This window comes from Malania oleifera, chromosome 1, assembly GCF_029873635.1.
Source record: "Malania oleifera isolate guangnan ecotype guangnan chromosome 1, ASM2987363v1, whole genome shotgun sequence".
Taxonomy (NCBI): domain Eukaryota; kingdom Viridiplantae; phylum Streptophyta; class Magnoliopsida; order Santalales; family Ximeniaceae; genus Malania; species Malania oleifera.
This window is the reverse complement of record NC_080417.1, coordinates 4,807,809-4,823,423: the sequence shown is the minus strand read 5'-3', so window position 1 is coordinate 4,823,423 and position 15,615 is coordinate 4,807,809. Positions and strand designations below refer to the sequence as shown.

The following is a 15,615-nucleotide window of genomic DNA, read 5'->3' as shown; positions in this document are numbered from 1 at the left end:
CTTATGCATTAGTTGGTTGACTAGGCACCTTAAAAAGTTGAAGTTAAGCCCTCTTTTGACCTTAAAAATGTTTCAACCCTATGTGTATGAGTTTGGAATTTTGAGTAGAAGGTTTTCCATGAAAATTGTGTTCCCTAAGGTTAGTCTATGGTCTAGTATTGAGCATTCAATCCTATCATGCAAGACATGCAATTACAAATACAAATTAAATGCTATTACAATTGAAACAAGAATGTCTTCACTTCTTTTGCTCTTCAATCTCCCCTGAGCTTTAAGTTTCCCATGCCTTCCATATGCGTGTGCTGAAATATAAACTTGTTCGAGTGCTAAATACACACATGAAATACTTGTGATTTGTCATTATCAAAACAGGGATTAAACTCAAAACAACACATGGAATTCTACCTATACCTGTAGAGGAGATTCCAAAGAAGGATTTAGAAGCTCAAGATCTTATGGATAAATTGGATTTAAAGTTGTGTGATTTTGGAGGAAAGGAAGTGCACTTTAGTGGGGGCAAAAACCGAGGTAAGAAGGGTTAAAGGGAGTTAGTTAACTTAGTTATGATGGAAAAGGATTGATGAGGGGATCCCTTTGGTTAATTTTTAATTTTATTTTTATTTATTTTATTTTAGTCTTTGGGGGGGACTTCCTGTCTCCTCCACTTGTAATTTCTCTTTCTCATTCTAATACATATATATATCAACTAATAGATATATGTTATATATGTGTGTCTATGTATACATTTTAAATATAAGTTAGCTACATAATAAACAATGCATGTTGATAAATTACTTCATAATAATAGTGTATACATAAAGACAGGTCTGGTTAAAGTAAATTTATTAAAGTTGTACAAATCATCCCATGGTGTAAGAAAATCAATATTTATTTTCAGCTATATTATTTGCATCGGAACTCAAACAATTAAACTTGAAAATTTAATAAAATTTTAATAACTTAAATTAAGGTAATCACTATAATATCTTAATTTTGTTATTAGACACATATTAAAAACAAAAGGGCATCCTTGGCGAGAAGGCTCCTTGCTTTGTGAGCGTAAGGGAAGGGTCGTCACAATGTACGCATTCTAACCCCTACTTTTATGCAGAGAGACTGTTTGCTTAGACTCAAACCAGTGACCAACTGGAGCAACCTCTCCATTGATCCAAGGCCCACCTCATACATATTAAAAACAATTTTCCTTAATATATTTAAAATTATTTTAACATTTGAATAGAATGTAACTTGTCTTAGCTGAGTAAACTTTTATTGTTTGTATTTTAATTCAACTTTTGCACAAGATGTCAGGTTAGGTCTCTTCTCCGTTCCCACTTGACTTGGCATCTGTGGTGCTAGGCACAAATTAATATTTGACGTCGAATTCCTATGTATGCATTTACTTCCAAATTCTAAGATGTTCATCATAATGCTCAATTTTGCTTGTTGGCAAGTTGTAAAAAAAGAAAACTCTAAGCTTACTACAGCAGCTAGAGAACTGATCTGTTGCCGCTGGAAAAAATAAAAAGGAAAAAAGGAAGGAATTGTTCAGTAACTAGCTGATCGTTTCTTTTCCAGGAAGTTGTTGGACAATTTTACTTCTTTGTTTGTATTGGATAAAATTTCTCCCTCCCCCTTTTGCCCTCTTCCTCTGTCTCTGTTTGTCTGGTGCTTAGCTTATGCTGTTTTTTTTTTTTTTTTAATCTTTCAGGCAAGTTTATGGAGAAGAAATGTATTACCAGTTTGTTAATAGAAACCGAATTTTTCTCAGTGAAAGTAGATAAGACTGGCAGTTCGTAGGACAGCTTCATCCGGCATCCAAACCAAAAATACCCTAGTGAGTTTGCCTGATTCAGTTTTCATTCTCTCTATTTATTTAGGACTTCGCTAAAATTTTCTAGAGGCAACATGAAATTATCATAACTTGTTTTTATCTCTTTCGTTTTTTTTTGGTTTATTATTATTATTATTATTATTATTATTATTATTATTTATTTATTTATTTTTGGTGTGTTGGGGATGGGGGTTTGGGTGCATATTTTATTTTTTATCATAAACTTCTACAAATACAAAGGCAATGGCAACAGCTCCATCAGGAGCCCACTTACCTTTGCTGGGCATCCTTGTAGGCTTATGCTCATGCAATGCTTTAGAAATATAGAACTTCAATATTCTTAAACCAAACAATTTCAAGTTTTTGACTCAATTGTAATGTCATTTTGGGCAATGTGCTGCCCCATTTATTTTTTTCCTTTTAATTTTGTATATTGACAAGCATAATCTTCATTGTGCTTGTTCAAATTTTACAAAGCGAACAATTGTACAGAATGTATTAAAATGGAAAAGAGTCATTCTTGTCAGCAATATAAAATGGACATTTTTTCTTTTTTGTCTTGGTTAAGTTGGATGTGAACCTGATACAGATGAACAGTGAAAGAACATTTGTTTAGTTGAGCAAATGGTGTTGAAACCAACCTAATTCTTGTTATGGTCATGCAGCCATATTTAGTGATTGAAATCAAAGTGAACAATGAGAAACAAGGCAACAGTGCAGGTCATCAGCATTCGTTTGATTTGAATGGCTTATGAATAGACACTCATGTCTAAATTGGTTTACTAGATATATGAACTAGTCAAGCATCAAAGCATTTTGGTGGTAGTTCTTAATTTACTAAATTTTCTGACCAAATCAGGCATATTCTGATGTCAAACATTCGTTAGGAGGGGAAATTCAGTGGTCAATTTTTCGCCTTTATCCTCAGGAAAAATACAAAATGATAAAATTTTCCAACATCCAATTATAATTAGAATGTTAAGGGTCTAGGGGATGTTAGGAAAAGGAGCTCGATTTGAGGAAATTTTGGCTAGAAACTTGCTTAATACTTTTTTCCAGCGAAAACTAAACTTGAAAGAGTTGAAGTGGTGTTGATTAGGAGTGTTTGGGAGGTTATGTATGAGGATTGGAAATTCCTTGTGGCTCATGGCGTTGCTGGGGGTATTATTATTTGTGGGACTCTAGTTCTTTCTATAGAGTTGATAGTATAATGACTTACTTTTCTTTATTTGTGTTGCTGTAAATTAAAGGTAGGAGTTAGTGGTGGGTTTCTTCAGTCTATGGTCCTAGGAGTACCCTTCGTTTTGTCATTTGGGAATTGTTATGGTTGCGTTTGCTTTTTGGTAGACCAGTGTCGGAAAGCTCTGCTATTTTGTTAGAATCTAGCAATGTTAGGTGGGGCCCTACCCTATTTAGATTTGAAAACTAGTGGTTAGATCATAAGTCCATTCTTTGACTAAAAAACCTTGAGCTGGGGTGCCTGAGTAGCTGGGAAGATTTTAAGATTGTGAAAAAACTCTAAAACATTTAAAAGGAGCTTTGGAAAAGTGGAATCTGGAAGTTTGGTGATAATTGGATTAGAAAACTAGCATCTTAGCTGTGATTGATTTGTTGGATAGAAAATAGGGTGTAGGAGTTTTAATGGAGTTGTACGAGGCAAAGTAGGTTTCATTGAAAAATGAACTAGAGGAGGTGATTTTCAAGGAAATGAGGAGTCTGGAGGCAAATGACTAAGTTTCAATGTGTTAGATTGGGTGATTGCAATTCTAAATTTCATACATTTACTGATGGTGAGATGAGAAATTTAGTGAGGGAATTGGATTTGAGAGTAGGAGTGCTCCCTTCCAATCCTCAATTGATTGCTAATGAGATCATTGAATAGATGGGAGTAGACCAATGATTAAGGGGTTGGAATGGAACCCTATTTCTAGTGTTTAGATGGTTTGGGCAGGCCTAGTAGTGCACCTGTGGGAAGGAGTGAGTTATTGTTTCTACTATGAAAAGAGGTAGGGGTGGCCTAAAATATATTGGAATGAGGTAGTGGAAGGAATTGATAGGTCCTAATTTAGTAGAGGAAAATGCTCTCGATCAGTTGAATTGGTGGGAAAGGACTCTAAGGCTTGTTGTTGTTGTTGTGTTTGGGATGGATAGGGATAAGGCTCCCTGCCTAGATGGTTTTGTATGGCATTCTTTCAGGATTGTTGTGATGTGGTTAAGGTTGATCTAATGAAGGCTTGTAATGAAATTAATTTTAATGGGGTCTTAAGCAAAAAAACTTTTATCCTACTATGATTGCTTTGGGGCCTGAGGAGGATCAGGCTTCACCTATTAGTCTAGTTACAGGTGTGTAAAATTGTTGCAAATGTGCTTGAAGATAAGTTGTAGGAGATACTATTTCTCAGGCCCACAATGCTCTCACTGGGGAAAGATAGACTGTGGATGCTATTTTGGTGGGTAATGAAGTAGTTGAGGATGTCCATAGGAGAATAAGAAGAGGAATATATTTAAGTAATTAAGTTAGATTTGAAAAGGCCTATAATAGAGTTAGTTGGAATTTCTAGATTAGATATTTGTTAAAAGGGGTTTTGGGATAGGTGGCGAGGTTGGATGAGGGGGTGTTTGTCAAATGCTTTCTCCTCAGTCATTATCAATGGGGACCCTGAACAGTGGGTTAGAGCCTTCAGAGGGGTTAAGCAACGGAATCCTTTATTTCCTTTTTTGTTTGTTATAGTTGTTGATACTTAAAAGTAGGTTGATAAGTAGGGCTGTGAATAGAGATTTTGTGAAAGGAATTGGGTTTGGGTAGTAAGGCAATGGTTGTGTATAATCTTTAGTTTGTAAATGATACTTTTTTTTTTTTTATTCCCCGAGATGAATCATGGTCTTTTTTGAATGTTTTTACAATTGTACAGATTTTTCAGAAGGTTTCAGGTTTAAAATTAAATTTTGGAAGTGGGATATTTCTACTATTAATTTTTGTAGTATCAGGTTTTTGGAGTTGGCTTCTTTAGCTCAGTGTGGCATTCTTGAATGGTGTGTTATTTAAGAGTTCCCCTTTATTTTTTATTTTTTATTTTATTATTATTATTATTATTTTTTTTTTTGGGGGGGGGGGGGGGGGCTATTGGGCTTTGGTATCCAGTAGGTGAAGAGATTGTGTAAGAATTTGGATGGGTGAAAAGTCTTTGTGTTTTCCTATGTTGTCATTTCACCCTTATGGCCTTATCCAGGCTTGTCTCTCTGGTATCCCTCTTTATTTTTCTTGTCCATTTTTAGAATTCTAGTAGGGGTTGTTGGGAAAATTGAGAAAGTAATGAGAGATTTCCTTTGGTTAGGCATATAGGAGAAGAGGGATCATTTGGTTAGTTGGGAGGTTGTGTGTGTGACTGTGGATCTAAGATGGAGGGTGGTTGGGTCTTGGCAATTTGGCGTCTGAAAACACGGCCTTATTGGGGAAATAGCTGTGTTTTCCTTTTGAGGAGAATTCCCTAAATTTTTCTTACATTCTAATTGGGGTTTAAGATATTTGAAAGACAAGGTGTAGTCCCAAGAGGGAGGGTGAATTGGATTTAAAAATTTTCTTTTAATTATTTTTGAGAATCTTTAACCTCTTTTAATTCTTTAACTTCTTGTTGATTCTTCAAACTTTCAGTAAAAACTTATTTCTTTATTTAATCCGCAACCACACAAACATTCAATCATTCAAGTAATCAATCAACCAAACAATTTAAAAGCAAACAACCAAATCAAGATTAAAGTATACAACACTTTAGTAATGTAAGAACTTAAGATAGTTGTTTGTTTTGTATAAGCCCTGTGGATATGAATTTGATTCAAGCCCTGTGGTTAATGCAATCCCTTTGATAATGAATTAGCTTTCTCAAAATGATTTTCAACAAAACATTCACACTCTTCCCAAAATTCAGAATTCAAATAAACTCTTAGTTAATTTACCTTTGGGTGTTAACCAATTAACGTACTCCCTTATGGTTTCCGCAAAGTATGGTTTAACCAATGTACTCCCTTTCGGTTTTCGCAACCCAAATCAAAATTAGACTTTAAGTTTCCTTAATTTCCAGATTTACGTAGTATATATGATTAAGAAATTAAATCATCCACGCAATTTATATGTGTTGAAAATAAAGAGCAAGGGAAAGAGAGAGTGAGACCACAGTTTTTACAAGGTTCGGCTTATACCCAGCCTACATCCTCGCTTTTGGCAAACCACCAAAGGATTCATTAAAACCAATTCCTTTACCTGGTGGAACAACACTGTTTACACACTCCTTTAGTAGGTTAGAGCCCGACTCTCCAAGCGATATGCCCTCACTCGGTCACTCCTTCAATTAGGCTAGAGCTCGCCTCTCTAAGTAATATTCCCTCGCTTAGCCCATGCTCCAAACACCTTGGAATGTTAAAGAATTACAAGAAACACAAGATACAATCTGCGTACAAGTATACTCTCACAAAGAGCAAGTTAGTACAATTTTAGCACTATGTACTTAAAGAAATTAAATACCAATATGAAATAGAATTGAAGTTGAAATGTAGAATTCACTAAGAGTTCTTTAGTGATTGAGAAAACTTAGTATGAGAACCGTAGGTTGATGTTTCAACAGCAATTCAAATGATTTCCCCTAGTAAGAGTATGAGCAATAGAGAAATTTGAGAGATATTGAGAGATTTAATGCAAGTATGCTGTGTATTTGCTTGTATGTTAATTTCTTGGGATTAAGGTAGTATTTATAGACTTTTTAGGATTAGTTTCCTTGTTCCCCAAGTTACTTGGAGTGTCCTCCAAGTTTTTATAATGTTCATATTTGAAAAACTAATTTTTAAAACTTTCCCGTTGGAGTTTAAAATTTTGAAATCTCGTGAAGTCAGTCGGCTGGACAGGCAACTGGGTAATGATTTTCACTAGGTCAGTTAGCTGGACAGGCGGCTGAGACTCTTCTGTCTGCTAGAAATTGAATTCAGTAAATTGTCAGTTGGCTGGCTCGACACAGTTCAAAAATGGTCAGTCGGCTGGGCATGTTAGTCGGCTGAATGATTTTAATGCAAACTGTCAGTCGGCTAGGCAGTTATTCATTCTGGTGTTTTCCTGTCAGTCGGCTGAGTAAACCCAGTGTTTTTCTGGTCAGTCGGCTGACCAGTCCACGTTCTGATTTTTCATTTTTAGTTTTTCAAAATTAGTTTTGCTCTCTTGATTTGATCTTTCATAAAACATTTTCCGGGATTTTAAAATAGGTCTCTAAGTCCATAAATATCCTCTTCGATAATATTTCAAAAAGATATTTAAAATATGAAACATTTACATAAAGACTTTTAGGACATTTAACATTTTGAAATACTTAAGTCTTCATGCTTGTTTTGCTTTGAGCACTGTGCTTTTCTTTGGCTCTCTTGCTTTGCTTCTTTGGTTCCATTTTGACTTCAAGCTTTAACATATCATCTTTAAAATCATGTTTTTGATTCTTTAAGCTTCATTTGATCCTTGTGAGCGCTTTGACCTTGCTTTCACACATGTGAGTCCTGAAATCATCACTTAACCAAATATGTTAAGTTCCACTTATTTGTTAGTATCAAAACAAGATTTTGAACCTTGTAAGACCAACAATATTCTGTGGAGAGCCCTTGGAAGAGTATTGCTTAAATTTATCCTTTGATTATTCTTTACATAAAATATGTTGTAAGCAATAGGTCTTGGATCACTTTTCTGGAAGATATTATGTGGGGAATTATGCGCTTTCCATCTCTTTCCTTGTTTATATTGTCTCCCTTCGGCTCATAATAATGTTATTGCCTCCTTTCTTAATTCAAATGGATCTACTTCTTCTTGGGATTTCTTCTTTTGCGGGCTCCTAAATGAGAGGGAGATGGAGAAACTTTCTTCTTTGTTGGTCTAGTTAGAGTTGGATTCCTAATGTTTCTATTCTTCAAAATCTTTCTTTGAGCATTTGACTATATCTTATAACTTCTTTCCCATTCATCATTTAATATGGAAAGCTCAAGTCCCATAAATCCTTTCCCCTTCAACCAAGCGGTTTACTTGGTTGGTTGTTCTTAATAGTCAACACTAACAATCTGTAGCATGACAGGAAGCCTTTAAAAGCATTATACCTGGATGTTTGTTTCTTGTGTTTTGATAGCTCTGAATCTGCTTCGCAACTACTTTTGCATTGCTCTCTCTCTTCGGGGATCTAGCTAATGACATCTTCTGCTGGCGGTCACCCTAGAACCACTTCTCCTTTGTAGCCGAATGGTATGGAAATCATCACCCATCACCCAATGTGAGTTATACAAAGGCCTAAAAGACTAGCGAGCTCGAAATCCGCAAATGAGTGTGTGGGTCCAGATAAAATCAGCAATCCCTAAACCCTTTTACCTTGGGCAAAGAGATAAGTAACCAACAACACTGTCCTTAAATGACGCCAACCTATATCCCATACAATGATTTGTCCCCCCTAAGCTCTTGAAGAGGGAATGAGCACCCAATCTCTAAGCCTGGATTGCTATGTACTTCTCACCAGTAAGGCATCCTCTAATTTAGTGTTAGAATTCTTGGATGGACAACATATCAGGAGTACCTTTCTAATTAACTCCCTCACTAGCCCTGTTTCGTGCTATTTTCTAATCCTCAGATGTTCCAAGAAAGAATCTTCGTTGATAACTACTATCACCACCCATACGCCTTTCCCCCTTATCATAATTGACTGAGTAGGCAACCCTACCTAGCCCTCTACTCAGCTTAGATAATCTTTTTCTTCTTATGTTTTTTCCCTCCTTTGTCAACCCGCTACCAATCCTAACCACTTTCCCCTCACTGTTCACAGGACTAAGACCTAACTTGTCAAGTAGGTTTTGGGCATCACGATTGTCCCTCTCATCTCCTAGGAGGTCCACTGTCTGCAAGTCCCCCGTTTTAGTTGACCTCCTTTGGTACAATAGTGTATTAGATGTAGAAATGGAATGCTTTGGGATAAGAAGAATACCTGCTGAATTAGCTGCACTAATCATAGAAGTCCCAAGAGGTTCAATGCCAGGTTTGCAAACTGGGCTGTCTGATGTGATAACAAGAATTGAGTTTGGAATTTCCGAAGAAGCGAGGGGAGAAGAGATATTCTGTCTAGATTCCTCCAAAAACAGAGCTTCATCCGAAATTTGTGTACCCTTGACGACCTATTTACCCTGATTTTGATCCCTATAAAAATGTGGAATATAGTGTCAAATTGCTAGAGCTAATCTCTGATGTTTTTTATACTCTGGTTAAAAACTTAGGCATCCATGAAGTGGCTTATTTACTCTTTACTTCGATAAGCTCGCTCCTGTAGTACCCTCCAATTATGAGCTTCTTGAAGCCCAATAGCTTTTAGCTTTTTGTATTTCACATGCGCCCTTGACTCTCTCTCTCTCTCCAGGTTTGTTTCTTTTCTTCTCTCCATCACCCCCCTCTTTTGACTTTTATTTCCTCTGTTCTTGTATGCTTCCTTGCATGATATTGGTCTTGTGCTCCGTCACAGTTTGAAGGTCTTGAATTTTAATTTTGTGTGGATCTTTTTTAGCAGTGAAAATTTGAACTACTCATAGATCGTTGTTTATGGCTTATAGCAGCACGCATGTGCTATTTGAGCCAGTATGAGTTTGATGGTGTGAGGTGATGTTGCCTTGAATCCAAAATGTGAATTTATTTTGGATTACTGCCAGTACAAGTGTGCTTAGACAGTATTGAGTAGAAGCTCAATGTGGAAAAATTTTGGGGTGTGTGCTTAACACAGAACGAGAAATGAGCATGAGGGTGAGTCTGTGTGATTGTATTTAATTTGATACCATCAATATTAACAGAAGCAGTAACAGAAGCAGTTGCAAAATAAACCAAGAAAACAGAAGTTAAATGGAACTATTGCATGTGTGGAGAGAATGCTCAAATTCAAATATGAAAGACAAACAATTTTCGTATGAAGGTTTTATTGTACCATACTAGTGAAACTCTTTCCTCGTCAAAGGGTCTTGTTCTGCTGCAAGGGCTTTCCCCAGGGCATAATAATTATCTAGCTAGATCCCAAAAAGTGGCTGTTGTTGGGTGTGCGTCAGGCCATATGGCCATTTTGAATTTCATGTGAATTTGGTTTGGGTTGAAAAGGTGAATTTGAATTGATTTTGGAAGCAGGTTTAATGTGTAATTAAATGTGCTAGTCAACTTGAGTTGGGATTGGAAACTTGGATTTGGATTGAGACTGAAGTCGCAAGTTTCTTTCTTGTTTAGGAGTGGAATTAGGATTAGGTTGAATTGGAGTTGAAATAGTTTAAAATTGCATGTGTCTTGTTTAAAAATTAGATTAAATTAAACTGAAATGGTGTTGGGGTAAGGTTGAAATTTCATATTTATTTCATGTTTGATGTCAATGTATGTTTGGGAATTTATGATTGAATGGGAATTGAATTAGAATGTGGGGGAGTTGCATGTTTTTATCTTGTTCAAAATTTAGTCAAATTGGCATTGAATTGAGACAAGGGTTGAAATTTCACGTTTATTTACGCTGCATTTCGCAAAACACATGTATGAATTTCGGGCCTTGGATTTGGATTTGGATTTGTATAGATTTAAACAAAACTCAATACAATTTTGCACTATAGTTTATTAAATTCATGAAATCTAAATCCAAGACATCTCCCAAACTCAAGGTTATTCTCGATGTAAGTTATGGATTTGAAAATTTTTGGTTTAGAATTATTGCTTGTTTGATGTGATTTGGGTTTATGGTTGAGCTTGGATTAGCAAGCTTAATTTTGGATTTAAATTTAAATGTGATAGAACTTTGTCGGGGTTACAAAGTTAGTGTAGAGGTTAATTTTAATTTGAATTTTGATAAATTTGTTTAATTTGTGAATTTTATGTATTTTGTAGGTGGAAGGGAACTTGAAGACTGAAGGCATTTTGTGGTGTTATTATTATTATTATTATTATTATTATTATTATTATTATTATTATTATTTTGGCTTGATGTTATTGCTTTTTCAGTCGTACATGTTGGACGGCAATGGTAATGGAAATTTATGTTTTGTTGAATTTGGTGGTGGGAGGAGCAAAAGAGAAATTTTTACTAAAGGTTGCAAGAGTGCATAACTTAAGTTGCGTCTGTGGATTTCAATAAAGTTTAATATAATTTTGTATTATATTTTATCTAAATTTAATAAAAATTTAAATTTAAGGCCTATTCAAACATAAGGTTAATAAATATTAAATTCTAAAATTTATCCATATGGGAAATTAAAAGCTTTTTGGGATCTGTGGATTTATTTTTAGTTAGGCAAAGGAAATAGAATTTTTTAAAGATTTTTTTAAGGCTAATTTAAGATGTGTGATTTTTTTCATCGTGAACAATGGATGCCAAAACCTTTGATGATAGTGATCACATAATATAGGATTGGAGAGTTGAGTTTTCTAGGAAAGGGTGCAAGAATAAAGGTATAAGTGAGAAGAACTATAAGAAAAAGTATCCCCCGTTTTGTTTTAACCAGTACTCAATGAAAAGTTGCTAACAATGAGGGTGCTATGGAGTAAGTTTACAAGCCCTGTGCATATGGTTGCTTAAAAAGAAGAGTCAAATGGATTTGTATATATTGAACATAGTGTATAGTTTTTAGTTGCATATTGGAATGTTAGGATAACCTCACTCTCTTGTATAGCGATATATACATCTCAGAGTTATAAGTTATGTTAACCAAGTGATATTCACTTCCTCTTGTATAATTTTCTCTCTTACTTTTTTCTTTTTATCAGAGTAAGGTTGGGTTCTTTGTTTAAGGTCCGGGTTCTCAATTGAGTCATATGCTCTGTACTTGCCACTTTTAGTGGATCTTGTGCATAAAAAAAAACTCAGTCTACTATTTTCTCGGTGACCTTTTTCGGGCAACTTTCGGCAACTTTTCGGTGACTTCGTTGACTTTTTTGATGACTTCCGGTGCCCTTTTTGGGCGACTTCCAGCGACTTTTTCGATGCCTTCCAGTGGCTTTTTCGGCAACTTTGGCAACTTTTCCAACAACTTTCCCGGTGACTCCAACGATTTCTAGAGACTTGCTTTTCTTTGCTGTGTTGATACTTTTGCAATCTATTCCTCTTCTTTACAATGGCTACCAAAGACAGTGATATGCCTACCGAGGATAGTAAATCCTCATCTTCTTCTTTGAACCTTCCACGCCCTGACCTATCTCTAGTTCAAACTGCTTCTGTTTAGAAGGTTACCAGCATTCTTATGAATGGCGGCAACTTTCATGCCTGGTCACAGTCCCTTCTCTTATATCTTGGGGGCTGTGACAAGGCTGAGTCGTTGTTAGGATTGGAGTTTCGCCCTGCTAATATTGTTCTGGCTCACTGACAGTGGTCCATTGATAACTGTGTCATCCTGGGTTAGATATTTGCTTCTATGGAAGACTGTCTCTATAGGATGTTCATGTTTCACGATACTGTTCATAGCCTTTGCCCTGCCTTGACCAAAATGTTCGCCCACACAAGGATTGAGACTCTAATTTTTGTGCTTTATTGGGAGCTCCACCAGGCGACCCAAGCTTCTTTGGGTTTATCTGTGACTGACTTCTTTGGCTATCTCCAATCTTTATGGGACGAGCTCGCCCGGTATGAACCTCTTTCTGAATTTCCTATCGAGGCAACAACTATTGAGGCAAAGCGCCAGGATCATCAACATACCTATCAATTCTTGATGGGTTTAAAACCTGAGTTTGAATCACTCCAGACTCAGATTTTGAACACATCCTCGGTGCCCTCTTTGTACGAGGCATTTGCAATGATTGATGGTGATGATCGGCGACGACGTCTTCTCCCTGGATTTGCTTCTTCTAGTGTGCTCAAGCAGGTTGCCCTTACAGCCCCTACTGGTGTTAGGGTTGTTGATCGCAAGACTCGATTCTACTAGGACTGCCAACGAAATAATCACACCATTAAGCACTGCTTCATTCTCCACCCTGAGTTGTAGGAGCGTTACTCCAAACAGGTCTCTCATGGTCGTGGCCGTGGCAAAGGTCGGGGACCTTCTAACCTTGGATTTGTGGCATGCCCGTTTGGGACATGCAAATTTTAAATATTTGTGCTAGATGTTTCCATAATTTAATAAAACTTACAAGAATTTTAATTTTCAGTGTGCTACTTGCTAATTATCTAAGCATGTTCGTTCATCTTATCTGTCTCGTATGCACCGTTCTCTTGTAACTTTTGATATTGTTCATGGTGATGTCTAGGGTCCCTCCCCTGTCTTCTCACTTACTCGGCATCGATATTATGTCACTTTTATTGACGATTACTCTCGTTGTACCTGGGTTTACCCCATGAAAAATAAATCCGAAGTTTTCACTCATTTTCAGGCTTTCCTACCAATGATTAAGACTCAATGCAATACCGTGGTTCGTATCTTGAGGTTTGACAATGGTCGTGAGTACCTTAGTAATGAGTTTCATGCTGGGTTGTGTCAACAAGGTATTCTCCAATAGCTGACATGTCCCTACACTTTTGAATAGAATGGTGTGGATGAACACAAAAATCGCCACATCATGTCTATTGTCCGTTGTCTTCTTCGAGGAATGCAAGTCCCCAAGTCTTATTGACCTCATGTTGTTCTCTTGTAGCCTATCTTCTCAATCCTATCCCGAGTCGTGCTTTGTAGAATTCTGCTCCACTTTATCTTTTGCATCCTGATAGGTCCCTTCTCTACATTCTACCTAAAGTGTTTGGATGCACCTGCTTTGTTCATGTTCGGAGTCCTCAGACCAAGTTTGATGATGAAGCCATCCAGTGCATTTTTCTAGGGTATTCCTCTATGTCTAAGGGATGTCATTGTTATGATCCTGTTGGTCAACACACTTATCACTTTCTCGATGTCATGTTCCATAAGTCTACCCCCTTCTACACTGACTCCTCTCTTTCCATATCTCTGCCAGTGCCATGTCCACTTCCTCGACCTGAGCCTATCTTTCTCCTATATGTACCGATGCCCTTTTCTCTGGTGTCGTCTTCATTTTCTAAGCCTCCTACCTCTGCTCCCATTGGGCAAGACCATATCTCTTTCATTCCACAGGTTTACACTCGTCGATCGCGCCCTTTGGAGCCTTTGCCAACATCTTCACCGAGCTCAAGTATGTCTCCTATAGTCCCCGATCCCCCCGCTTCCTCCTCACGGTATCCTTCTCGAATCCGTCGAGCTCCTGATAGACTTTCTTTGGCCTGTTCTACTGACTACCCTATCTCCCAGTATCTTTCTTATTAGGATATTTCCTCGAGTTATCAAGCCTTTTTGGGACAAGTTGATGCTATTATCGTACCTCGCTCAGTTCATGAGGCCCTCCAGGACCCTAAATGAGTTGCAACCTTGTGTACTGGGACGGAAGCTCTATAGTAACAGCATACTTGGGATCGTGTTCCCCTTCCTTCAGGTGAACACACGGTGAGCTGTAAATGGGTGTTCATAGTTAAGCACCTTGCAGATGGTACTGTTGATAGGTATAAGGCCTGCTTGGTGTCCAAGGTCTTTACACAGATTCCAAGTCAGGATTTTCATGCTACATTTGCTCTTGTGGTGAAGCTTACTACTGTTCGCCTCCTGATCTCTTTGGCGGCTTCTTTCACTTGGCCTTTATATCAGCTTGATGTTAAGAACACCTTCTTGAATGGTGATCTTATTGATACTATTTACATGGATTCCCCTTCTGATTTTTCTACTTAGGGGGAGTATTCTGGAAAGGTGTGTAAATTGCGCAAGTCCTTATATGGGCTTAAGCAATCACCTCATGCATGGTTAATAAGATTCAATGATGTGATTCTCTTTATGGGATTTATTCAGTGCCAGTTAGACCACACTTGCTTTATTAGGTGTCTCTCCCATGGTCCTTGCACCATTGTCTCTGTCTACGTGGATGGTATTATTGTTACAGGTAATGACTTATCTAGAATTGCTTAGATTATAAAGAACTTGGGGGACACCTTTGACATCAAGAATCTAGGACCCCTCAAGTATTTCTTGAGCATTGAGATAGCACGCTCCCGCAAGGGCATTCCCTCTCTCAACGGAAATATGCCCTAGATCTCCTTATGGACACTGTTATGTTGGGATGCCGGCCTGTTTCTACGCCCTGGGATCCTAATATTTCCCTTTCTTCAGAGTCTGGTGATCTATTGACGGACCCTTCGGTGTATCAGAGACTTGTTGGTTGCCTCATCTATTTGACCAACACTCGACCTGATTTGGCCTATAGAGTGAGCCTAGAGTGAGCCTAGTAAGTTAGCTCATGCATTCTCCTTGGACTTCACATCTTGATGTCGTCTATCACATCTTACAATATGTGAATACCTCACCTGGACTGGGATTATTCTATTCATCTGGACTACAACCAGGTCTTTTCGTGTTTACAGATGGTAACTATGCTGGGTCTAAGACTGACAGATGATCTACCTCAAGTATTTGTACTTTTTAGAGTGATCATCTTCTTTCTTGGAAGAGTAAGAAGCAAGCAGTGGTTTCACGTTCTTTTGCTGAGGCTGAGCACCGTGCAATGGCACAAGGTACCTGTGAGATCCTGTGGCTACGCTCTCTCTTATTTGAGATTGGCTTTCTTGTGATAGACTCTTCTTTGTTATTTTGTGACAACAATTCTACTATATCTCTCTATTCTGATTCAGTTTTGCAAGAGAGGACCATGCATATTAAGGTGGATATTCACTTTATCAAGGAAAAAGTTCATTTTGGGATTATCTCTCCCCACTTTATCTCCTCCA

At 37.4% G+C, this 15,615-nt stretch overlaps 1 protein-coding gene across 5 annotated transcripts in view; it reads left to right on the top strand.

Moving 5' to 3' along the window:
- Positions 1 to 11,008, top strand: part of LOC131150591 (uncharacterized) — a 55,785-nt gene extending 44,777 nt beyond the window's left edge. For 2 of the 5 annotated variants that reach the window (XM_058101421.1, XM_058101413.1), the window contains 2 exons: positions 1,712 to 1,837; positions 10,740 to 11,008. In XM_058101421.1, coding sequence (XP_057957404.1) covers positions 1,712 to 1,784 — 73 coding nt within the window. In that variant the 3' untranslated portion in view covers positions 1,785 to 1,837; positions 10,740 to 11,008. The remainder of the gene's footprint in view (positions 1 to 1,711; positions 1,838 to 10,739) is intronic. The other 3 variants (XM_058101444.1, XM_058101428.1, XM_058101436.1) reach the window with 2 other exon arrangements.
- Positions 11,009 to 15,615: the final 4,607 nt, after the last annotated feature.